Here is a 25641-nt window from a genome sequence, read left to right on the forward strand (position 1 = left end):
TTTCCAACACAAAAGCGCATCCTGCTGGAGGGAGTTCTACTGATACCGTCAAGGTGCAGTGCGTGCAGCATCTTTTACTGCTTTGTGAATCATCTACTCTCACTTCATTCCACAAAACCATGAAATGCAGCCTTTTGTGCCACACTATTGAATTTTGCCTTTAAACAAAGCAGAGAGGGGGAAGAAAGCCCACCTCACTCCATCACATGTAAGCTTTGGGCACTATCTTTACAATCTTTTAGTGCTGTTGGCATCATTTCCAATACCCTTTTGCTGTCATCTCATGGTCTTGTTACATTAATAGTAATTCTTAATAGTAGGAGTTGTTCAATTCATTGTATTTTATGCGTATGCTGTTAGACCAAGCATGTTGGAAAGGAAAACACCTAAGATGAGATGAATAAAGTTTAGTGTTTCCTCTTTTTTTCCCCTATATTATATGTATAATACAATGGATTATCATATTTAGATGTTATCAATATAATATGTAGATGAAGAATGTGAATGAAAAGTCTGAAGCAGCTGTGCCGTAAAGAACCAGCAGCAGATGCCTTCTGCTTTGTCACGAAGCACCATAACTTGAAAACGGGTACAGAGCAATGAAACCACACTTACTGTTGAGCTGTTGAGGCTTGGCTGCTCAAATCTAAAAATCAAACCACTCTGACAGCAGCTGTATAATGACTGTGTTTCAGTACACTGCTGATGACTACAAAATTAATACTAATGTTGTTTGTTTTTTTTTCCAAATAAACCAAGGAAATTTTATTTTATTTTTTTTTTCCATAAGGTAAAAAATGTGTATGGTTTCCTATTATGCAATGAAGCAGGAAGTTTCTCTCTCTCTCCTCTTTTTGAATGCAGCCGTGGCAGAGCTGAAGGTCTGGACAAATAAAGTTCATTTTTGTAGAAATACCTCTAAAGCATGAGAGCAGACAAAAATAAATAAATCAAAATGTTCAAGTACACTTTGTTTCCAGAACTGTCCAGAAAGTACATTACATTTTTCATGGAGTGGTAATTCTATAACAGCTAATAATTCATTGTGATTTTGTTTGTTTGTTTAAAACACTGATGTGTCAGCATGTCAGTGCAGTTTCCACATGGTCAGGACTTAAAAACAATGAAAGAATTTGCATTCAGTCCTGTTTCTGCTTAAAAAAAAAATTCCTTTAAAGCAGCAAACCAAACTGATTTAGAAATAGGACTTATCCATGAGATTTCAATCAGAGGGAAATTTGAAAGGCAACATTGACATTGATCAGAAAGTCTGTGCAGGAGAATGATCAGACAATTCAGTTAGTGCTGTCTAAAGCTTTACTGTAAGCATGAGCATTCTTCATTTTTTTCTAAAGGAAGAAACTGCTGATAGTACACTCCAGTCATGATTCCTTGTAAGGAAATCCAAAGACTCACGACTTTTATTTCTGGATATGCTAATTTTAAATCCAGATAATGCAGGTCATGAGAGTGCTCACGAATGCTTCCGTTGAGGTTTGTGGAGGGAATCACTTTGTAGAAAAATAAAGGTTGGGTATCATTTGAAAACTGGTTGACAGATTAGAAAGTGTTAAAAAAAAAAAAAAAAAAACAGAACAGTAAGAAAATACCTTCAGTTGAAATTAGTGGGTAGATAATATAGTCAATATGCTGAATTATCAATGAACTTCTAAAAACTTACAAAGAAACTGAGCTAGACATTACTTAGTGAGAGAAATGTAAAATTAACGCATTTGCTTCCCCCATAATGATGGAGCTTTAACTCATAATAATTATTCATTTAGTAGACGTCAGCTCGATGATTTGGAAGTTTGTTACAAAGAATAATACTTTATCCCATATGTGTATTTAAAAAACATATTGGCCTGAAATATTCAGAGGTCTATATGGTATGTATAAAACAGCAATTCATTAGGTTTAATACACAGGAAGCCTACTAGCCAGCTGAGTGATATTTGTAAGAAAAATAGTTTGTCAAACAGCAGCCTATTTGTAACGTGCTGATATTCTCTCTTTGTCTAGAAAATGGAGTGCAAGTAACTCCACAAACTTTAAGCCAAACCATTGCAATGTATTGAAATGGCAGTTATCTTGCTGGGGAAGAATGAAATCTCATAATCTATAGGATTTTAGTTTTGCTGTTAAGTAACATTGAAGTATTCTAATCATATGTGAACTTCTGCTTGTTCAGGTCTCATTAGAAAATTGTAATTACTCCACACAGGAGTGGCCACTAAGGTTTCTCTTTGGTGGAAAATGTTCTAAAATTACTGTTCTTTAAATGCTTTTTTTTTTTTTTTTTTTTTTTTTTTTAATTTGCTTGACAATTTGTGCAAATTACATTGTGACCTGTAATGGATTAAACAGTCACTGTATGTATTTCCTAATTTTCCATTGTACCATTTGTCTGCTTAAGTTCTTATTGACACTTGTGACACAACTCTGAACTGAAGGTACAACCACTTACTTTGATAACAAAAGGATCTGTGAAAACCATAGTGTAGGATATTTCAAGTGCAATAACAATAAAAAAACAACAACACAAATACATTTCTCAGATTAATTTTTATTTTCTCATGTATAATTAATATGACTTCTTAATCTGAGTTTCTAACCAAATATTACAATTTAGAAAAAGTTTTTTCCATCTTAAAAAATTAACTACTCTTAGGCTCACTAGGTAGAAATGTTCTGAATATTTTAATGCTTTTTCTCTCCTGCTAATCTGTTTGTTCTTCATTAAATATTTACAGTTTCACTTTCATCGCTTCTTCAGGCCAGGTATATGAGTCAGCCACGAAGCTGTTATAATCAGTGCTGTAAATCTGAGACTGGATGAAGGCTTCTAGGTCCTTGGGCTGAGGATAGGTGGAGGCAGTGTTATTCCTGTAGGCTTCCTCTGCAATCTGAAATGATATATTAAAATCCTAGTTAGTGCTCATAAACTATTTGAGTACATTTAACAGGATTTAAAAGTAGGAATTAGTAGGAATAGAAAGATGTCTTTTATCTGGACATTCATCTGTGAAAGAAAAGAAGGTTGACATGCTGGTTGACGAAGGGATAAACTGGGATAGGTACGTTATTTGAAAGCTTCCTCTCCCCTGGGCAGCCAAATTTCTTGGTAAACTGCAGGTTTACCAAGGTCAGTTACTGAAAGTCTATTCACATCCTCTCTGCATTTGCCAGTAAAAACCAAATTAATCCTCCTTCCCTCTGGAAAACCTGAGCTATAAACAGAACGCATCCCCTGTAGTTAGTTTTTCTGATAGGCCAGAACAAGGGCTGGAACAAATGGAAATGGTGTCTGGATGAAGGGTGTGATTTACTCTCTCAACAGGCAACTGGTAATTAGGAAGGGCCAAAAGCCTTCAGCTGTGCAGCTCTCATGACGGACAACCTGGGGACCAGTGCCCACCTGGAGGACAGTAGTTTGGGCTCTACAGACAGCACTCCACTCTCACATCAATAAACAAACCCTTGCCATAGTTCCATCTCTTTCCTCCGTGTATTGGGATTAAACCTGGGGTTACCTGCATAAATTTAAATTTGATTTAGAAGCTACTCTAGACCCAGATTGATGTAAATCAACTTGAGCTTGTGTAGAGATGCGTTAGCTGATCTAATTAAATGCTCAATTACATAGAGAGAGTGGGAACAAAAGAAGCCAGAAAAGACTGAAGTAACTTACCCTCACAGCAATTTTCAGTGACACGTGCTGAATTGTGACTAAAGGAGGGTACAGGCGACCTTCCTGTAAATTCTCCTCTGAAACTTGCTCAGCTATTACCTGAAAATAAAGCAGATGTGTTGAACTTCAAATGAGATACTGCTGTAGCTTTATTATATGGTGATCTAGTCTTACACAAAGAAATGATTCTGCTTTGGCAAATCATACAGGTACTGCTTAATCCACCTGGGTAGTGTTTTTAACAGCCAGCCTGATCATTAGGTACAACTACCTGAGAGCTAGAAATGTAGGGAGTTATGAGAGGTGCCTGGCTATTATCAGCTTGTCCTCCTGGCAGAAGCAGGTAAAAAGTCTGAATTAAGCAGCTAACACTGCGGTAACTCCAGGTTCACAGAGGAACTGCTCCCCTCTGTACCCTACCCAATACCCTGGCGGGTGCAGTAAGGTTTTTGCATTTGGAGGGGAAATGGTAACAAGGGCAGCAAGAGACTAGATACTCCCGTTCAGTATAACTAGTGAAGGTAAACTACTTGTTTACGCTTTAATCTGATGTTGAGAAATAGAGCAAACGTACATCTGATATTGAGAAATACAGAAAAAAAAAGAAAAAAAAATCCACTAGGTGGAGCTACAATAACATAAGATCTAGGCTTTGCTTTCTGTAACAGCAACTAGGTTATCTAAAAGCGGTGCACAGCCCTTTGACAAAACAAGGTGTGCACAGGATGAATCGACATTTGGAATTAAGAGAGGCAAAAAAAGAAAATGCAATTAAACCAACATATAAATTCTCAATGTAACATCACTTTGAATTGTCTGCATTTTCTCTTCACCTACTTCAAGCAAGAATAGGGTAGAATCCTGAATGGTGTAAAGAGTGACAAGGATGATCAAAAGGTTAGTTTTTGTACATGGAGGAGTACTATAGACTTGTGAAGGAAGACACGAGAAGACTGAAAGAAAATATAAAAGACAACTGAAGGTGATTAATTTTCATACTAGTATAGGAAAGCCAAATCCTCAGACAGAAGGAAATCATGAAAGGAGAAGTTTTTTTTTCCACAGAACTCATAATTAAATTGTGCTACTAATTGCCAAAAGATGTTCTAATGCACAAACATGTTCAAAAAGCCATCAGGCTAATTTATGAGAGAAAGCCATGCAGGGATAAAACTTCCAGCTCCAGAAGTCTGTTTAACACAGTGTTGAGAAGCCATTTTCAGCAGAAGGCTCACTCTGTCCTTTCCCCTTATTTATGCTCTTTTCCTCAGCTTCTGCTACTGGGCTGTATGGATCTTAGGTCTGACACAGTGTGGCCACGTTCACCATTTAAAGTTTAACAAATGTAAGTTTTTAACAGAGAAATTTAGCTAAGCCTTATTCCAGAATCTCAGTGAAAGGCAGCCAAGGTTGAACAAATGGTATAAAGCAAGTGGGGCATCTTGGCTTTTGGAGGACATGTTTTCTATAGTGAAAGGATTAAATAGCAGTATTTCTGGAGTAATTTAACTGTAGGGCACATGTGCCAAGAATATTTCATTAGTTCATCATTCCCTGTCCTTCTTGTTGTGGTTGGTAGGACTTAGACGAACAGGTAATGTCCTTTGTCATCAGAGAAATCACCTGCAATTAAGAGGTATTACAGCTCACAGTACCTTAGATTTGTCAATCAAAATCAAAGTTAAATTCTGTGTTACCTGGCATGAAGAAAAGAACACTGAAAGTAGAATTTGTGGTAGTTGTAACAAGCTGTTCAAGACTTTTATCAGATCTAACTGGAGAGATGGCAAAGCAAGAAGACAGCAGTTGCAGGCACACAGCCTGGGCCATTTGTTTTTTAGTTTTTCAGGTAAGCTACCACCACAAACTGAGAAGGTCCCTTTATTTAAATAGCATCTTTTTGGTGCTTTAACTTCTGCAGCCTCTTGGGCACTTCCGTTTCTAATGGAGAACACTAATAAATATCCTAAAAAAACATGAAACTGTTGTGATTTTTCCCTGAAAAAGTCCAGGAAATAAAAAAAAGCCTTTGCTTTGTATGATAATTTCAGGTAAGGGCCTCTAAGCAGCTCTCCTGGCCTTAATGCCTCTGCTACCTCTTCTGCAAGAAACCTTTGAAATCTGTTAGATCAGTAACTGCCTCGAGCTCACCCAAGCCCCAGTCACATACTGCCTCTCACAATGAGGGAGAACAGATGTGAACAGCCTTAATTCCAGGCATATTGCAAATAGCCACCCACTGAACTTGGTGCCAACAGATATTTTCTATGCAAGAAATTTTTTTTTTATGTGTCAAGCTTTACTAGGGATTTTCCCAGAGGACGCCACTCATTTCAAGAGAGAATTTAAAATTGTCCTCAAAATTTCTGATACCATTCTACTTCTCTGACAGTTACATTTCACAATGGATTTTAGGTGACTTCACAGACTGCCTAACTGCAGTTTGACCTACAGATGTGTCATGTCACCTTTCGTCCATCAGCTTTCTACATATAGAGGCCATTTCACCCAAACCTAAATGAAGCAACTTCTAAAATGAAGTAAGACAGCTGTTTAACACAGCAGCTTAGACCAGCAAACGAAGATCACCATATCCAACTGAAATTACAGGGGAGGACTTACAGGGAGGATATAATTATCCCAAGACTTACAAAATGGATCACTGCCCTCCTAGGATGGTTAAAGCCAGTGGAGACAGTCTGGACCTTTTGCTAATTTTAAAGATGGAAATTGTGAATGTCTTTCTCATAGAGGGCAAGCTGCTGGCAAACTTTTAAAGGATGCCATAGTATGCCATAGTTTTTTCAAAAAACTTCAGCAATCCAGCTATGGCAGCGTGCAAGTGCCCGCCTTTTAAGAAAGCTCAGTCACAGGATCATGTTGCCTACGAATTGCCTCAGGAAGATAGTAAAGGACCACTTTCTTCCATTAAATCCATGAAGGGGAACACAAGGAATAGGAATCCTGGAATGCAATATCCCGTAGAGATTTTGAAGAGTTGCATCAGACATTCCCACTTTTGCAATGTGGTGTAACCTTTTCTCTCTCTTTTTTTGATTGTTCCATAATAACCTCTTATCTAATCTAATTGCATTCTTATAGGCTTCCTCTGTATAGTACCTACACTACTGATGTATTCTCCGTTCTCTGATGCCATCCAAGAGCAGAACAGGCAGTGAGGGAGACAGGAACATCAGGACAGTGCAGGAAGTCAGGGACAAGGAAAAGGTCAGAGTAAGAAGAGGTAAAGGTTCAGTCTGGATGACCAGCAAAGGTGATGGACACAGCGAAGCATAGAAAGCTGTAACCTTAAGTGTGAAGCAGCTACAGAAAGATTGACTTATAGCTTTGGGGGATTTTTTTTGGGAAAAAAGAAAAAGTGTAAGAGAATTTGATTTCAAATTCTGCAGGCAATTTATTTTGTTTGATGAAGGGATTCTAAATGAAAAATGCTAGATTCTTCTCCCATATGTGCTGAAGATACAATTGTGAATTTATCAATACTGTAAGAAAGCAGATGTCAGATTTTGAACAATCACTGGAACCAAATGTGCTTGCTTACTGTTTATCTCTTGTCCACTGAGTGGAGATAAAGGAAGACAGACCAATAGGAGGACGACATCACAAAAAAAAAAAAAAAAAAAAAAAAAAAAATTAAAAATGCCTGAGGAAAGAGAATAACCAATGCAGAAAAGGATATGAAAGAAAATCGGAAGAATAACATCATCATTTCGTCAAACTGAGGTGCAAAGAACCAGAAGGCAATGGAGCACTTTCACCAGCTGTTGGTAAAGGAGCTCCACAGAAAATTATGCCAACAGCTCTGCTCAAAACCAGCAAGAAGCTTAAAGAATTAAAATAACTTCTGTAAGTAAAGTTGACAAAAGTCACCCCAAAGCTACAAACATCAGAATAGAGTCCTTTCAGTCTAAAATTAAACTCATGTGCGCGTGTATGCAAACTGTACACTGAAGTCCTGCTCTCACTTCCTTTCCAACAGAAGGTGAAGTTTCTATCAGGTGACCTTTGGAACATTTATAGACTCTAAAAAGAAACAATATACCTTGCAAATAAAGATCTTACCCCAAAACAAACAAACAAACAAAAAACCCACTCTTTTTCCAATTTTAAAGAGAATGTTTAGGTATTTCTGTTTCTTTGATCATTATTACCAAGTTACTAAATGAAGAAATGTAAATGATTTTTAATACAGTACCTCAGCAGTTGTGAGGAACACATCCTCACCAATATGTTTCAGTCCGCATGCAATAACACCAAGGGCCACTCCAGGGAACACATAGGAATTGTTACCCTGTCCAGGATACAGAGTTTTTCCGTTTGGAAGAGTGACAGGATCAAAAGGACTTCCACTGGCAAAAATACCACGTCCCTGTGTTGTAACAAGAAAGACAAAGAAATAATGTTATTTCAGAGTATGTTGTTAAAATATTTTGCTAATCCTTTTAAATATCTGCCACCACGGAGGCTGGCTTACGTCTACTTAATCTCTCTTCTAAGAGAGTGTTAGAGCTATGTGATTGAGTATGGTTCAAGAGCATCAGGATGCTGATCCTAGTGATTACTGGTGATGCTCTGTGGCTACCTGATGTCACAGAGCACATGTTGCCTTATTCAGGTAAGACAGCTTATATGTACAATTTAGAGAATGAAGAAGTGAAGGCCAGCACCAATTATTCCTTGTGTGTGTCCACACTAAAGGAAGTGTACATTGAAAGAAAGTACACACCTAGAGCTGTAAAACGGAACAGAATGATATTGTCATGGTAATGCTGGCTGATGCTACTGGATTTTTTTTCCCAAAACAACAGCAAATCTTACACAAAAATAACACCAATGCTGCTAAGTGCTGCACCTCTGGATGGCGCTTGGGCACCAGCTCAGGAGCTGGTGTGTGATCACCCAATACTGATAACCTGTGCATGTTTCCTAGCAGGTTTTTGGGTACTGCCAAGTGTTCCAGGCAGTGCTGCTGTCCCAGATAGGTCCCAAGCACCAGGCGCAGGCTGGCCCAGTGGGCAGTAGGGAAAAGCCTGCTTGTCTGGGGGATTTAGAGGGCTTAGCTCTATGGATACATATTATACCATAACCTGCAGCTGACATGGGACCTCTGAACACGAACGTGGTGTGCTCCCAGGCTCCTTTCCTCTCCTCGCTGAGCAGGAGGGAGCTGCACGGGGCCAGCTCTGCACAGGCGCCAGGCAGGGACAGAGGAGTATGGGGTGGCCCGGGAATGAGGACAAGGCTCAGGTTGCTAATTGCTCTAACTAGTTCACCGGAGCATTAGGCCAGGTATCGCTCAGTCAGAGCTGTGATGCTATCAGAGCACTGAGAGACGGGCTGTCAGCGAGCCTCCAGTCTCACTTTGCACCTGGGTTGAGAAAGACCCTGACCCGAGCCGGGGCCAGCACAACCTGGTGCCGTTCAGGGGTGACAGGAGAGGAACCACACAAGTGGCTCATCTGCAGCACTGCATTCGGAGACTCTCCCAGGTCATTTCTGATACGCAGGGAGAGAGGAGTCATTTCGAAAGCAGGCACAGCAGCTTCAGAGCATCAAGGGAAGAAATAACAGCCCAGAGGCTCTGCACTGCCAGCCCAAAGGACCTAGGGAGGACCCTAGAATTTAAGCAGTAAATTTAGGTGGGGAAGAAAAGCCAGCCTTTATTTATGCTAGCACTGCTGAAGTGATAAATGTCACTGTTAAATACTGGAGGCCCTTTGTATCAGAAATATCTACGCCTATTTTAGAGAACTGAAAATGTGCATTTTAAAATACATCACCGTTGCTATTCAGCTCTTCAGAAGAATATTCTGTTTAGTTTGGAGTCCTGCAGTATTTTCCTGACCTGCTTATTATATGCTTTGGTGACAGATCAAATGGTCCAGTGTATCCTTTGCTCTGCCTACCAGATGTTGTTACCCGTTATAGCCAACCCTTCATGCAGCCCACTGCACTGTAATTGTGTTCTTTTCAGTGGGGAATGGGCATGCTAAATTTGTCTTTTAAACACTGAAACTGTCATTCAAACTGCCCTATATTGGACAAGAAATCCTAACATAAGCCATTATAAAACATACATATAGTCAACTAATCATACATGGCAAATTCTAGACTGAACTACAGGATAATGCGTTTCCTAGCACTTAGGTACGACAATAATAAATAAGCAAACACAGTTCTCTTTCACCTGTGCCTCCGTAATAAAAAATCCTTGTAAGAAGTCAATCATTACCCCAATTCTTAATATTTGTTTTAAAGATTCCATTTCCTTTACTGACGTATTTTCTTACCCTAAAGAGTATTTATAAAATCTCAAATGAAAAGCATGCTGCTGTGTATGTGTTAATTAAATGGTACAGTTCAAAAACAGGCATAAGGCTTTAATGATGGACAGTTACTGGTACTTCAGTTATAATAAATACAATGAGTCTTGCTTTACACCAATAAAACCTATTCTTTTTTTTTTAAGTGAAACTGTCTCAGTAAGATTTGAAAAAAATGCTACTTAACTATTTTTTTTTATCTACAGAGACACTATTAATATTTGTTATTTTACCCTTTATCTTTCTCTCATTTAAAATTTAAGATTTAATTTTTATTACATGTACCAGACATATTCATCTTTGGTTACCTCTGTGTATTTGTAGCACTGCTCAGCAGTGCACTCTGCTTTGCTGGTAGGATTGCTGAGAGCAAAAATAATAGGACGTTTGTTGAAAGCAGCCATATCCTGAAGAATCTCTTTAGTAAAAGCACCACCAATTGCAGCAACTCCTAAACAAGAAAAACACACACAACAAGCAGACAAAGGTAATTAGTTCAAGGTAAGTTATGCACGTCACACTCCGAAGAACAGTTTCTTTTACTGCACACCTCCCTGTTTAAAATGCAGTTCAACCTCTTTCTTAACATTTATGGTTAGAAAAAAAGTTTTCTATAAAGTACTTTGCAACAGTGAACTTTAAGTGTTATCCCAAACATATGACAGGACCTATCCACCCCTGTACTGTTGGGCAAATTTCTCACTTCGCTTTTGTCAGGCCCTTTACGTATGATAGAAATGTATCACCTAATTGCAGATAAGTCCCAAACCGAGCAGATCGGTGCATCTGTCTCCTAGTCTCACGCAATAGACTGAATGGTTTCTCTCAAATGCAGTGTGTTGGTTTGCAACTTTTTTTGATGACAAGAAGAGAACAAAATAAAAGTCTTCCTACAAGCTGGTCATGCTGTCATCTCCGGCCTCAACTGATGAATCACTCCAGTTCCAAGTCTAAGGCTTCCCTGATAGCAACAATCTTTTAAAATGCAGCCCTTTCCATCTCACAAGAGATTAAAAATAATGCTTTTTCTATTCTCCAATACTGTCTGCACTTATAAATGTTTTTTACAGGGACTAAATGACAGTCTTTTGGTATGAAAGCACATCATTTAAGTCAGATTCTGCTACAGGGCAGAAGTGCAGCCAGTGCATCGCATTTGGAACCTCGGATGTTTCACCAGCCAAAAGCTGGGGGAGTGTTGTGTTTCTGAGATGCCAAGTAACCTTGTATTTCTGTCTCATCTACATCAGTTGGGAATCCGAGGATTGGTTTAGGTATTAACTTGGGCACAGTGATGCCTAAGGCCCATTTGGTTTGAATCCAAATAAATCTCCTTTGTTCTTATTCCCTGGCTAAAAATAAAAAATGAAATTAAAAAAAAAAAAAAGGCAACTTTGCAATTGGTGCAAATCTATGACTTCTCCCAAAGTTTAATCATTTCTTGCTCAAACATTTCTGTTCCATACTTCTTTTTTCTTTTTGCTATGAATAGACAAGGATGCATAGAAGCAAAAGCTCTGCTAGATCAGCTGGGCCACTGTATGTTTAATGAACAGTCATGATTTTGACTCACTTATACAAGGACCTGTTATACACCTTTGTTTCTGGTTAAGTCTGCAGTTGCCAAATGTTTAATGTCTTCCAGAACTGCTTCTGGACAGCTATTTGTAAGAATGACAACATTCAAGTTAAAACAAAATGCCCAGAAAAAATTATATTTTTCTGTCCTTGTTATTAAAATAGTAATTTCTTTGTGTTTGATCCAGCTAGGGTAAGGCTTTTCCCCAAGCAATTGCAGGCAATGAAATATAGGTGGATTTACTGAGACAGAGTTAAGTCAAATATTGAGAAAAGGAGTATCAACATATTTCCCCATGACTCCTGCTGCCTAGGGAAGATACTGAATAACTAGTCACCCAAACTGAAAAAAAAAAAAAAAAAAAAAAAAAGAAAGAAAAAAAGAAAGAATTAATTTTCATTGCTGTTTCTGTTGGAAGATCCTTCCTTATACAGCCACGAGGGAAAGTGCTACATAGGTATAAATATGAAAATATTACATACAGTAAACATCCTTGTTTCATTACAGCAAATATTCCTTCAGTATGTACACTTAAGTGGATAAAAGTTTATCTATATAACTATCACTGATTTTAAATTCAGTTCTTCAGTTCCACTAGTTTCTTCAGACTTGTATGCTCCTAAATAAATTCTCTAGACTACTTAGTCTCCATCTTGTAGTCTTACATATTTATGCAGCATCTTTCTTTTATATTTATGCGGCAGAGAAAACATTAAGCCAAGTTTCATTTATCACCATTGTCAAAAGCTGATTTTACTAAGCAAGGGCCATACGGTCAAGGCATACTCAAAAAAGTAGCTCTTAACATGTAGCATAATTTTCACTGTGGCATTTCAGATTTTCTAGCATCTCATGAATGATTTTACTAGGCAGATAGATAAATTTTCAAGTTTTATAAAGAAATGATTCAAGTGTATTTGCTGTTTATTCCTGAAACTGTCACTGAGATATAATAAACAAAATGCAACGAGATGAACAATCCTTTACTGAGATCAAAATCCTGCAAAATAAAAGTCTTTGTAAAATCTGTGTTTTCGTTTTTACAAAGAACTGATGGTAAGGGACCCCAATATGAAGAAAAAGAAGATTCAGATGCAACTGGCTCATAACTACATAGATTTGCATGTGCTTAGCTCTGTTTTCTCAGTCTAAGTTTGAGGTCATTTGTATTACACTGTCCACATCAGATCACAAGTAATTTAGGAAGGTGATAAGGTTCTGTATTAGATGTTTAAAACAACTTGGATTATCCCCCCTGTAAAATGGATGGTTTGGAGTGAAAACAGTGTTACATGCTTGGATAGCCACTATTTGTGTAAGTGCTTAATAGAAGTCCATTATGCACGCAGTGTTTTCTAAAATAACACAAAGGTAAACTCTGTTCAGAGGAACTTGATCTTGTCTTCAGACGAAATCACGTCCCCGGTTTTTTTTCAAAGGAAGAATAAGGTCATTGCTTTAAAGTAAAAGAAATTACCTATTAACACAGACGGTTTTATATCTTTAACAATATCTTCTAGATTTTTCATTTCAGCATGTTCATGTGCAAATCGAGTTTTCTCAGCTGTCAATGAGGCACGCCCCTGAGTGAGAGAAGAAGGAAAAAGACATTTATTATAAGCTTACTGGAACCTGATATCCTGGGATAATCAGCTTCTAAAGTATCTGGTTTAACATGTCCTATTTTCATTCCTGCTTTGGTGTCTACCTAAAAAAAAAACATATCAGAAAAAGTTACTGTGTATACAGCTAACATGCTTAGGACAAATCTATTTATCTGAGAAGTAGGTAAGTTAAATTAATTTTATTTTATATTCATAAAAGCTCTAGAACCCAACTGTATTAACAATTAAACAAAATCATCACAAGTTTCTTCTTTGAAGAATTCTTAAAGTTTTCACAACTGTTAACATTTGGTCAAACTCTTAACGTTATTAATGATGAAGCACAAATATATTTATATAACAAACAGCACAGAAGTGCTGGAACAGAGAGATTCATAACTTATCCTACCTTAGTTTCTGAGCTTTTTCAGGTTTGCTCTACCCTAAAAGGATACAGACTATATGGGGTGGGGAAGCATCGGGGAGACCATATTTTGCTCCGCATTTTTTATATTTCAGTCATTCATTCATTCTAGCCATAATTATAATCAGCTGTCTGGCACACTGTTGTTGTATTAACAAAATTGACTTAGCTGTGAAACAACTTTTAACTTGACCTATACTGGCAATTTCCACTGATGCCCACCAGGGTTTCCAAATGGAGTATGATAGATGCAGGAAAAAGGGCTACAGAACAGCACTGACATTGACTGGGCTGCAAACAGGCTTCAAGCTCAAGGTAACATGGAGTGGGGGGCAAGAAGGGGCCAGATCTTATGAAAATTACATTTTCTAAACATGTGGACCTATGTCTATACACACACACTTAAAAATATCAGCAGAACAGTTTACAATGTGCATGCTTCCACCACTCATTTTGTTCTTATGCCTCAGAAAACATCACTGCGAGGGCACTTTTCAAACATAAATCTAAAAGGCAGTGCCAGACCCTCAAACATCTCACAATTTCAGCAAGTAGTAGAGGATGTAGATACATAGGGAAGTACATGAGGAAGATAGGATGTTAAACATAATTTTAACCAAGTAGCTAAGAACAGATACACAGAAACATAGAATCACGGAAAGGTTTGGGTTGGAAGGGCCCTTAAAGCCCATCCAATTTCAACTCCCCTGTCATGGGCAGGGGCACCTACCAGCAGACCCAGGTTGCTCAAAGCCCCATCCAGCCTGGCCTTGAACACCTCCGGGGATGGGTGTGGTGGTTTTACCAGACTCAGTACAACGGGATAAGAACAACTCATCCACATCCACAACATACATATCCCTTGCATCTCCAGCTCCATCGTAACCAACTGACAAGACAAAAATTTCCCTAATCCCAGCAAGTTCACTAAAACTACGCTGAAGTACTGGAACAGAATTATTTCCATGATTCCTCTGAAGCCTGTCAATCTGGCAACTTTGACTCAGCTTAGGACCCTGCATACTGTTGGATTCAAGCCAGGATTTACTTCTTTTAATAGCATTTTTTGCTTAATTTTAATGAGAACAAATGACCTGTTATTGCACTTCAGAAAAAGATCCTGCAATGTGTCACCGTGCAAATCGCATCACTGAAGCTCCTCTGCTGCTCCTCAGGCAGAACCCACACCAGCTGGTATACCGAATGGGAGGCAATTTTTCATTTTCAACTGCAAGAAAAGTTTCCAGAGGGTACCACAGGAAGCTGGGTACGTCTGTTATGTGGTCAGGACCAGCTGAGCTGTTCTGCCTCACAGGATACCAGCTTTTCTTGACTCAGCCCTGATTACAAGGAATTTCCAGAGATTTATCCTCCTCTACAGATTTTTTTCTTTTTTTTCATGACCAAAATACATAGTTTTCAAATTAAGAGGGTTATGTCTGCATGTATTTATACAGGTCTTAAGTGTCCTCTTGGAAATATTACCACAGAAATCCTGCTATACAGGCACCTGGTTTCCTTTGTGGGTAAATGTAAACTGCTCAGGCTTAAGAGAATGCCACAACATTAACAATTTTTGGCACCGCATTGCTTGAATCGCTCTGTCAATGCAAATTTTGAAGTCTGCCATTTCCCACTACTCCAGCAGATGTCACCACAGTCTATGCACACACATTTTAGATGCCTCGCTTTAAAACAGGAATTCCCCTTAATATCTTTAGGGGAAAAAAAAACATGAAGTTTTCTTTTTAGCCACCAAAGAACAAATGAATTTGTAAAATCCAGGCCAAAACCTTGTTGCTAGAAATAACTTAGAATGCTATAATAAAAGCTATATATTTTTTTCCATTAAAATGGGCTGGTTTTTGGAATTTGAAGTGCTCCACGGAGTCTGACTTTGAGGAAGGCTTACCCTGACCATCTGGGAATAGGTGCCTTGGCAAACTGCCCCTTCTTCTGTTACTTTTTCAACTGGCTTCTTAATTGCTTATCAGGAAGATACTGGGGAGGTCAATTTTCAATTTGGTGTTAGAATCCAGCCTCCAACAGGCTGCCCAAGAAAAAAAGAAATCCCCTCTAGGAGCTGCAACATGGGGCCAGCTCGCTCCTCAGCCTGTCTCAGGTGCTCAGGGTCTCCAGGATCTTCAGCTCTGGACAAGGGAACAGGCAGATTTTTGGGACATCTTTGTGAAGAAGCATGTTGGCATTCTTTTATTTTCAATTTTCACTAAAACAAAAATGAAAATAACCATAACCCTGCATGAAACAGTTACCTCTTTGTACTGTCTTACATTTGGTTGGCTTTTGAAGGAGATACTTCAACATTTTAAAATTAAGATGGTGGAAGAGCAGTTCACACACTCATGGATAACACCAAGGACTCAAAGCCCCATTTCCTAGTGACCATGACGATTGTCTCTCATTAAATTAGCTGCAAGGAGTACTTAAAAAGTAAGCAGAATGTGGTCCACTGCAACCCTTCATGGGCCATTGGCTACCAAGTCTATTGCTAGCAAGGTGGGGCAGCTTACACTCAGATTCCCTTCTGCCCTATCTTAATTTCACACCTTTAATTTCTACCATTCTAATTAAAAAAAAAAAAAAATTAAAATTAAAAAAAAAAATAAACTTCTTTATTTGGCTTTGGTCTCAATTAGCTTGATCCCATTACTCAGAATGAATCATGTCTCCAAGTAAATATTTTTCTAGCCTATTAACTAAGAATGAAATACTAAATTCTGTGGCTTAGCAAAAATAACAACAGCTATGTACATAGAGATTTTTGCTTGGAAAATGCCTGTAAAAGAAATTCTAGGGTTGGGGTTACACACACATATATATACACACACACACACGTATATATGAATAGCTTCTAAGAACTGTATTTTATTTGTAAATTCAGTGATCCTAAGGGAAGCTACATAATGCTTCCCTAAAAACTACGGGATTTGGTTACAAAACTCTGCTAATTCAGGGGACAGCGTTTTAGATATGAATTTGCCAATTTGGGGAATGAGAAGTTCAGCAAAAATACTAGGTGTGGCAAGAGCACTGCGAGCATCCTTCAGTGCGCTGCCAACAGGGCAATCTGTGGCTTGTAAGAAGGAAGAAGCAATTTGGTTCTGCATGTTTGGCCTCAAACGAGGAGGCTGCCAGTCCATTTATTAGAGGTCTCCAGGCATGTCTCCCCTCAACACCTATGGACAAAAAGGGAATTCACCGAGCTTTTGTCAGACAGCAGAGAGGAAAGGATGGAGCCAATAGGCAGAAGTCTCGATTCTGGCTTCCTGCCACTTTCTGCACTCTCTGCTCCTGACTCAGGAGAGAAGCCCTGCGGATGGACCTGTCAGCGTGGAGCAGCACTGGCTCAAAATCCTCTCAGAAACCCCAAGCCCATCTTCTGACATTTCCCTTTCCAGCTCTGGCTTAGCCAGCTTTTGAACTCTGGCTATCTGCTGCTGGGAAATGAGCTGGAGAGGATCATTGCACGACAGCATAAATCAGAAACTGCTCTGGTCTGCATGTGTCTCCATAATCCTAGCACATTAACACGGCACGCAGCTCACTGGTACTTCCCTTCTTCTTCCAACAGGGGAAGGTAAAATTCAAAATACTCTAACACTAAGAAAGAATTTCAATGAGCTCTGGGCTTCTGTATGGTGCTCTGAGACTTCTATGTGAAAACATCTTTGGTCATGTTTCTGTTTGTCTTCCGAGTCCACTACCTTACCCATTTGGCATTATTAAAAATCATTCACTTAATGGAAAGGGCACAGAAAATCAGTGATCTAAATCACAGAATATCCAAGTTGGAAGGAACCCAACAAGGATCATCGAGTCCAACTCCTGGGTCCCCAAAGGACCACCACAAAATATAAATAAAAATAAAAATCTAAAGTTGCATCCCTTTCAGTACGCCAAGCCTCAATACATTTGCACTGTTTTACTGTGGGACTCCATGCTTGCCACGCAGTAGAGGAATTTTTCCAGAAGCATTTCCAGGAGCACTGTTGTTCAAAGAGAGGTATGAAGACTCATCTACTTCAGACAGCAGTAATCTTAAATGGTATTAATATGTTTTCTATGATGTATAACAAGAACCTTTCCTGCATCAGGTTGTATATCCTTCTTGCTTCAGCTTCCTAAATGTATTCTGCATCCCAAGAATTGAAATGAAAAATAAATACACAGAAAAAGAAGAAAATAAAGCCAACATTTCATTACATAAATCTCTCAATGCTATATATTCCCATATTATTTCCTTAACTTTTATAGAAGAGGTAATTTGCTAGGTGCATCACAAGAAATTGGCTTGAATAAAAAGCCTCAAACTAAATACTGAAACACTAGGAAGACAACCAGAACTTCTTTAATGTGTACACAGCCTGCCCAGAGAAACAACGCAATACACCTTCACTAGACTGCCAAAGGTGAAGAGTTAAACATGCTCAAAAATATTAATAAAACCTAAGTGCAAAGACTCAATGAAAATATCAGAAATGACTTTTTTTGGGAAAAATATTGCCTCTATCACAGTATCATTTTGTACCAAGAAACCTACGGGATACTTTGGGTTTGAACAAAAGAGAACGAAGCAACCTGAAAACAGATAGGCTGCTATACTAGCCGTGGTATCTCAGATGGAAAGTAATATGAGCTAAATTCTTTATTAGCAAATGAGTTACAATGTGGACTGTGTTAAGTCAGCAGATGAAGTACAGAGATAAAGAAACAATAGCAGCATTCTCTGATTCTCTGTGACATTACATACGAAAGATCTTGGCAATCCTAAAACATCTCTACTCCCTTATGGGTAAGAGAGGGCCATTGCTATTATATATTAGTATTGTTGTTATTAATAGCAAGACTTGGACACCAGGATTTTGAATCCATGAGCAAAATGAGGTAAGAGAACTTGGTAGTTAAGAGCTTTATGAAAAACTGCTTGTATTTTTGATTTGAGCTGATAGAAGTTTTTAGATTTTTTTTGGTGTTTGTTTGTTTGTTGTTTTTATTTCAGTTGTTAGTTACCGTGGTTGATAAGCAGCACAACACGCAGAAGAGATGCTGGGATCAGGCCTCAAGCAAGCGCACATCATCACAGTTTCCACAGAAACTTACTCATATCAAGCTATAGAACCAAACGGAGGGTGAGCTAATAAACAAGACTGACCCATCAAAAAACCCTGAGAAAACTCATCGAAAACAGCTGTACAAACAAGAGCCCAGGCTGCACAGCAGATTATATATACGAGGTAGTGAAAAAAATGAAGAGGCAAATCTCACAAATGCTACCAATTTGAAGTCTAATGCCATGGCCTGTTTGCACTGGTCTCCCAGGGGTTGCCCCACGTACCAAGGCTGAAGAGCAGAGCAGCGAGGCAAGAGGCATAGAGGCATGGCTGGAAGCTCTCCAAGACTTGCTATTTCCATCAGCTTGGAGGCAGCTGAGAATAAGCCAGAGCACCCTGACGACTGCACTGTCCCACATTAGAGGCAGCGCTGGCACTCGTCCCGTCTCTCAACCAGGGAGGCACAAATCTATTTATATAAACACTTGCCTCTATTTGACTGTGTCAACTGCAGCTTATTTAAACAAGAGAACAGAGATCAGTACACAGATGAATTAATAAATTCATCTGAGGTTCTCAAATACTGAAGACATGAGAACCACAAAAGAACATGAGAACTGTAAGACCAAAAAGCAAAGTGGTTTATTAGCAAGCAGAGCATTTCCAACTGGAAAAGTTTCTGGGTTTGTTTTTAACTTGCATGTTTCCTGTGAGTTCCTTATTGTAGAATTTAAAGCAGAAGAAAAAATTAAAGCATCAAGGAAGAAGGGAGAAAAAGATTTATTTAAGAGTCACAGGAGAAGATGGTGTAATATCTCTCTGTTGGGAGATAATCTCTACACGGCTTCAACTCTTTCTGTAGGTTGCTGGTACACTATACGGAGGACTGTAGGCAGCACCTATGAGATGCCCTCCATAGCCAGACTTCAAGGTGAATATATATCAGTTACAGCAATGAGCAAAATGGAAGAAAAAAACATGAAGGTATGGATAAAACTCATTGGTCACATGCCAATGAAGCTCAAGGGCTTGCAGGTGACAGGCATTCCTGTGTTAGCTCATTTAGGAACTAAAAATCTTGGAGGCAGAATTAATACAGTTTGCTACCAATTCTTTTTAAAAAAAGAAAACACAAACAGGCAAGCAATCAAACAAACAACATCAAACCGAAAAAAAACACACAACGTTCTGACCAGATACTGCCATAATTGTTGGCAGTAAAACGTAAGATTTAGGTAAGAAATATAATTCTGGTGTCGACTAAAAAACACATTGTTAGAAGATTTCAGTCCTGTCAAGCATGCAAAATACACTTCCCATATAAATAAGCACACAAGGGTAACAGGCAGGACAAAGGTTACAAAGACAATTATTTTAAGAAGATAAGATCTGAGAAGCAGAGCAAGTAAGGAGCCCACAGAACAACAGAAACACAATGGAGCAAAACAATTAATTCATTGCAATACCAGAGCGTGGGTGTAAGAAACCATAAACCACCCAGATCAGGCATCATCTCATCAGAACATCTAAGGAACGTGGTGTCAAAGAAGAAATAGCTGTATGCTAATAAATTTAACACCCCATTTTTTTGTGGTTTCACATTTAGAGAAAATAACATGGGTATTAATTGAACATACTGCACCAATCATCCTTTTGCCTTAACTTAGTTGTTTTCATAGATTACTGTTCAAGTACGAGTGAACGTTGCCACAAGTGTTCAAGGACAAATTCATGCATTTCCTTTCTGCAACAGTTATACTTCATATAGATCAAGATAAATTCACGGTGAAATTGCACAGACTAATTCCCCAGACATAAGAGTAACTGAAAAAGCAAACAGAGTACTTTGCTGGGATAGTACAGGAGTAAAACAAGGCAGAAACTGCTTTAAGTGATGATGGTGCCTTGGAGATAACCCAGACACTGCATCTTTGCTAACGTGCAAGGCAGAAATAATTTAAAAAATTGCCCAAGAGACAGATATAACAATAAGTGGTATATAAAAATTAACATTAAACCCGTTATCAAATGGGTTATCAAACCCATTATTTTTTTTTAAGTGATTACTTCTAAAATTGACTGGGAGCACATGAAAAATTCAGTAACAATCATAGTCAGAGTGGAAGAAAATACCCGACTCTGTGAGCTCTAAATGTTAATCCTGTACTGTATGAGCAATGGCTTGCCAGGGATATTCAAATGGGAGAAGGAAGGGGGAAAGGAGGGGCGTTTACATTCCTCTGAAAACATTTTAGGAGATTATCTACAGATACTTGGGTATCTTCAACCTAATTAATTAGAATCACAGAAATTAAGTTTTGGTCGCTATTGCTGCCCTCCTGTTACACAGTTTGATGTTCTGGAGCATTCAACTACCCAACCTTGGCTGATGCTAAATGGTGCTTGACATTCAGTTTGGGCTTCTCCCAGACTGATCCGCAGTCTTACAGGGGGTGAAATCACACATCTGATGGACATTTAAAATAAAAGGCACTCAATTAGACAAAAGTATTGATGTGCTGAAGTAGAAAACATGGAGTACAAAACTGTTAAAAGCAACATTGCTCCATGTTAACACCCTCTTCAAAACAAAGGGTGGCATCATCCCTATATGATGAACTTCACTTTTGCACTAGGGATTGTGTCATTACAAAAACATGTAGGCTTTCTTGCAAATTACAGGTGAACTTCACAGGAGAAGTAGATTACATTTTGCAGCATGGGAACACTCCCACCAGCTTGTCATCCATCCCTGGCAGAGGGAGGAATTCTGTTGAGTCCCTTTAAATGTTAAAAGTGCCTTACATTTGCATGATCCCTCCAGGCAGTTCAACAACTATCTCGCAGGAAGGTTTTGCAGTACCTAACTAAAATCCTCAGCCAGTGGTTAGCCTCATCTTTTTCTTTTTTGACTGGATTAACTCACCCAAAGGAACATCTCAATACTGTCCCTTGCTTTCTGCCTCTTCTCAGCCACTTGACACAAATAAATTCACTGTCTTTGATGTTTGTGGGTGAAGATTTGGCCATTAACATAGCTGAGCCTAGCACTATGGCAGCTTTAAAGTAGACACCAAATGCATTCACAACACATCACACATTTATGCATAGTGTGATTAACAGAATAAAAATAGGAATAGCGTGTGGGAAAGAAAAGGAATGTGGGAGACAATACCCATCAGTGTGTTCACAGAGGTAAATATACATTCATCAGTCAGTCCCTATGATAGAAGTCATAACTGAAGATATCCCAACTACTTCTACATGATCTCCAAATAAACAAGAGTGCAAAAGCAACTTTAAGAATATCTTTCAGTCAAATATTAAATTTCTGTCTGAATGGGACAGGTAGGACAGGCATTTCAAGAGGAGTGATGTCTGTTTCAAAGAGCAAATTCCTACTGTTCAAGTGACAAAATTTTGATCATAATATGATCTGCAAGCCTTCCTCATCCACTTCTGGAGAACGATAGCTTCAAAAGGTGTATAAAGCATATTTTACACACAAATGAACAAACAAAAAGTGCTCTCCTGAATATGAGCATTATAAGGTCTATAATAGAACAAAACTATAGACAGTATAATAAATGTAACCTTCACCACCAACTCTTTAACCACAACATAGCAGAAAAGTTGGTCATCAAACTCAGTTTAATGAAGAAAGATGGTTCCCAGGGGAAAAGAAAAAAAAAAAATAAAACACAGGAAAATGAAAACACAGCTGTACATGAACAATTAAAAACCCACAAAGGAAAAATCAGCCTCAAAAGCCAACTAAGTGACTTCGTGGCAGCTTTTGGGGCTGGGGGAGGGAGAAAAGGTGGAAGCTGTTCATACTCAGGCCAACAAAAGTTTCAAAGTTATTTTTCTTTGGTTTGTACTAGTTGAAATGCTATGCAAAGCAGATCAAAGGAGAAACAATGATTATAATCATACATTGCAAAATTAATGATCAAAGGACAGAACAGAATAAAAACAATGTAAAAATAATTTATTTGGACAAAGTAATTGCCGAATCTTTGGATGCTCTGTTATTTCACATACTGCTAAAGCAACAGCCCAGAATATTTGTAGGACTGGAAAGATCTCCCTGTTTGCAGTACACTTCTTTGAATCAGACAGTTTCTGATAGGACAAATCTTAAGGGACTCTCACTGTACAGGTTTCCTTGATAAACCTTTGATAGCAGGAAGAAATAACAGTCAGTTCAGTTTACCCAGAAGCTGTTAACAGGTGAGCTATTCTGTGGTTTGACACATCTCCTCTTGGCAATACTGAAAAGGTTTCTGATAATAGAACCCTTCCCATTGTTCAGTTTTCTCAAAAACGTTCCTCATTCTTTTATCTCATTTCTAAGTGTTTGGAAAGTTCCTCAAGTCTTGCAGCACCTAAAGCCAGAATAATTTTCTACGTGTACCTAAATCAAGGCATTCCCTCTCAGGCCAGAAAATGAATCAAGAAGAGCTTAGTTATTTACTTCCTATAAGCATGACGTCCTGGCAGCTAAATCACAAGCTTCAAGAGGCTTAAGTTATATTTCCTTTTTATTTGGGAGGACTTTTTTTTTGTGTACTTTTTTTTTTTTTTTTTTTTTGGGGGGGGGGGGGACATCTAGCTACAGAGGAAAGCCAAGATGAGACTTGCGGAGCCCTCAGCCAAAGGTGAGTTTTCTCCTGCCCATCTCAGGCTTGGCACTGAAGTCTCCCAAACGTTTAGCTCCAGCTGGCTCTGCCATCACGTACACCACAGCTGGAAGTGGCCAACCGCTCTCTAGCCCCCCCAGCTCTGCCAGACTTGGAGGCCGACACTTCCAGGTCTTCCAGGACAACCAGCAATGACTCAAAATGTGCACCGTCGGCTCCCACTGCTTGCATCAACATCTGGTCCCAAATTCCAGAGCAAGCCAAGTAGTGGTCAGCCCTAATCTATCTCAGACAACTGTTATGTCTGGCTATCGCAAACAGTTCACAAATATTCTCCAGGCAGGACATGAAATTCAGTGGACTGCTTTTTGGACAAAACCCAAGTAAAGGCCCACCAGAAAGAATAAGCAGAAGAAAGGAAGGTACAGACCGTGTCAGTAACTGATTGGTTTTGGCCCTGCTTGAGAGCACTGAAGCTAGAAGGTGGTGAGGAAAGTATACCGTCACCAAAGTACTGAAAATTTGGAAACTGTGAAGGGAGCAAGGTGCTGGGTACCAAGAGCAACAAGCAAGGCTTCTCGGCTGACTAGCAAATTAGCAGCAGCAGGAGGGAACAAGAGAGAGGGAAGAAGGGTTTTCTAACCACCCCAGCAGGACAGCCACACTACTGAGACCAGGTTTACTGCTTTAGGTCTGTGAAGCTCTTCTATTTCTGCTCGTGTCTGTCAATTTTTGTAACACCCACCAGGAGGTGATTTTAGCCCAGTTGTATTATTTTTGTAATCACATTCCCTGTCCCTACGGAGGAGGAAATTGGGCAAGGTATCGTTCTTGTTGGGCAACCTCTAAGTTTCAACAGCCAAAGATACATAGATACAAGATACATTCATCTGTGTTTGATGTCAAAGTACATTACAACTATTAGATGAACACCAAAAGCATTAAAAACACTCATTAAAAAAAACAAACAAGCAAACAGAAGACCATCTGTATCTTACACAGTAGCAAGTTCCAGTTTTCTTCTGATCAGATTACTTTTATGCAAGAGGTGTCCAAGATGACCTTCACAGTATTTTCCCATCTCAGTGCCTATGATCCTACTTTTTTCCCTGTATCAGGATGAGTGAAAGGTGTTGTGATGCTGTTTAATAAATCAGCACAGATATTGACTGCAGAATGCATGCTCCTGATGCAAAGTCATGTGAATTACAAAATACCCTAAATATCAGAGAGCTAAAGAACACAGCACGACTGCAGCATGAACAAAGATCACCATAAACAAAGCTAACCAATATGTAAGGTGAAAAAGCAAAGCCAACAAGCCTTTCATATATTTCTTTTAAGTAGCTCCCAAACTATTAAATACATAACCACCTTTTAAAACATACCAGTTTCTTTATTCTGGCACATGGAATACATATGTTTCTTTATTTTGGCACACAGAAGGAATGAGGTAAGGGTGACTGATGAAGTCTCTCAGCAACTTCAAATTCTGAGCAGTGTTGATAGCACTGCAGACCGCAACATCTGCAACATGAGCTATATCGCTGTGCATAGAAGCTATTTGATGCAATACATCTCAGTTCTCACAGAAGGATGACATGTTTGCAACACCAGGAAAATATTCCCTTCAAAAATATTTTTGCTCCTTTTAAAAGAATCTTGAATGCTATCCTAATAGCATATACATGAGCATCTTCATACAAGACTGTGCTTACAAATAATAATTGTGTTAACATGGGAAATATTAAACCCCACGAGTTGAACATTTCTTTCCTTACATATCATTTTAATGAACTGCTGAAAAATTCTCTTTATCGTGTGATCATCCCTAACAGAAATGGTGCAGGAACTCCAGGCACAATCACACTCCCCTTGAAGTAACAGGGAAGTCTGTCAGTCATTTAATACGCTTTAGAAAAGAAAAACTGCTTGCTATGTCAAGAGGGAGAAACTGCTGTAGTTGTTTTTACAAAGAATATGCTCTTGCCTTTATCTACAGACTGCAAATAACTATCATTAAGTTTCTAAGAAAATTGTATTACCTTCACTATCAAGCCCTTTGAGTCAACCATCCATATCCTTTTGACAGCTGCCTCTTTAGATACTCCTTCTTTTTCCATAGCCATGACAATGAGGTTTGCTATCCCCAGCGCAGCCTGAAGGAAAAAGAAAAGAAGCATATGAAACCAGAAATGAAAGAAATCCCTTGCTGACTTCTTTCCTCTAACCATTATTTTAAATAAATTATTTAATTTTATTTAACAATAAAATTGAATTATTT

General features: G+C 38.7%; 1 protein-coding gene across 1 annotated transcript in view; it reads right to left on the minus strand.

Moving 5' to 3' along the window:
• Positions 1-2552: 2552 nt before the first annotated feature.
• Positions 2553-25641, minus strand: part of ME1 (malic enzyme 1) — a 174100-nt gene continuing 151011 nt past the window's right edge. Inside the window, exons 9-14 of the mRNA XM_082755588.1 lie at positions 25403-25516; positions 13092-13197; positions 10344-10486; positions 7908-8081; positions 3692-3790; positions 2553-2906 (exon numbers count right to left, since the gene is read on the minus strand). Of these exons, the coding sequence (XP_082611714.1) occupies positions 2748-2906; positions 3692-3790; positions 7908-8081; positions 10344-10486; positions 13092-13197; positions 25403-25516 (795 nt within the window). The 3' untranslated portion in view covers positions 2553-2747. The remainder of the gene's footprint in view (positions 2907-3691; positions 3791-7907; positions 8082-10343; positions 10487-13091; positions 13198-25402; positions 25517-25641) is intronic.

The sequence above is a fragment of the Aythya marila genome (genome assembly GCF_965140915.1).
Source record: "Aythya marila genome assembly, chromosome: 3".
NCBI lineage: Eukaryota > Metazoa > Chordata > Aves > Anseriformes > Anatidae > Aythya > Aythya marila.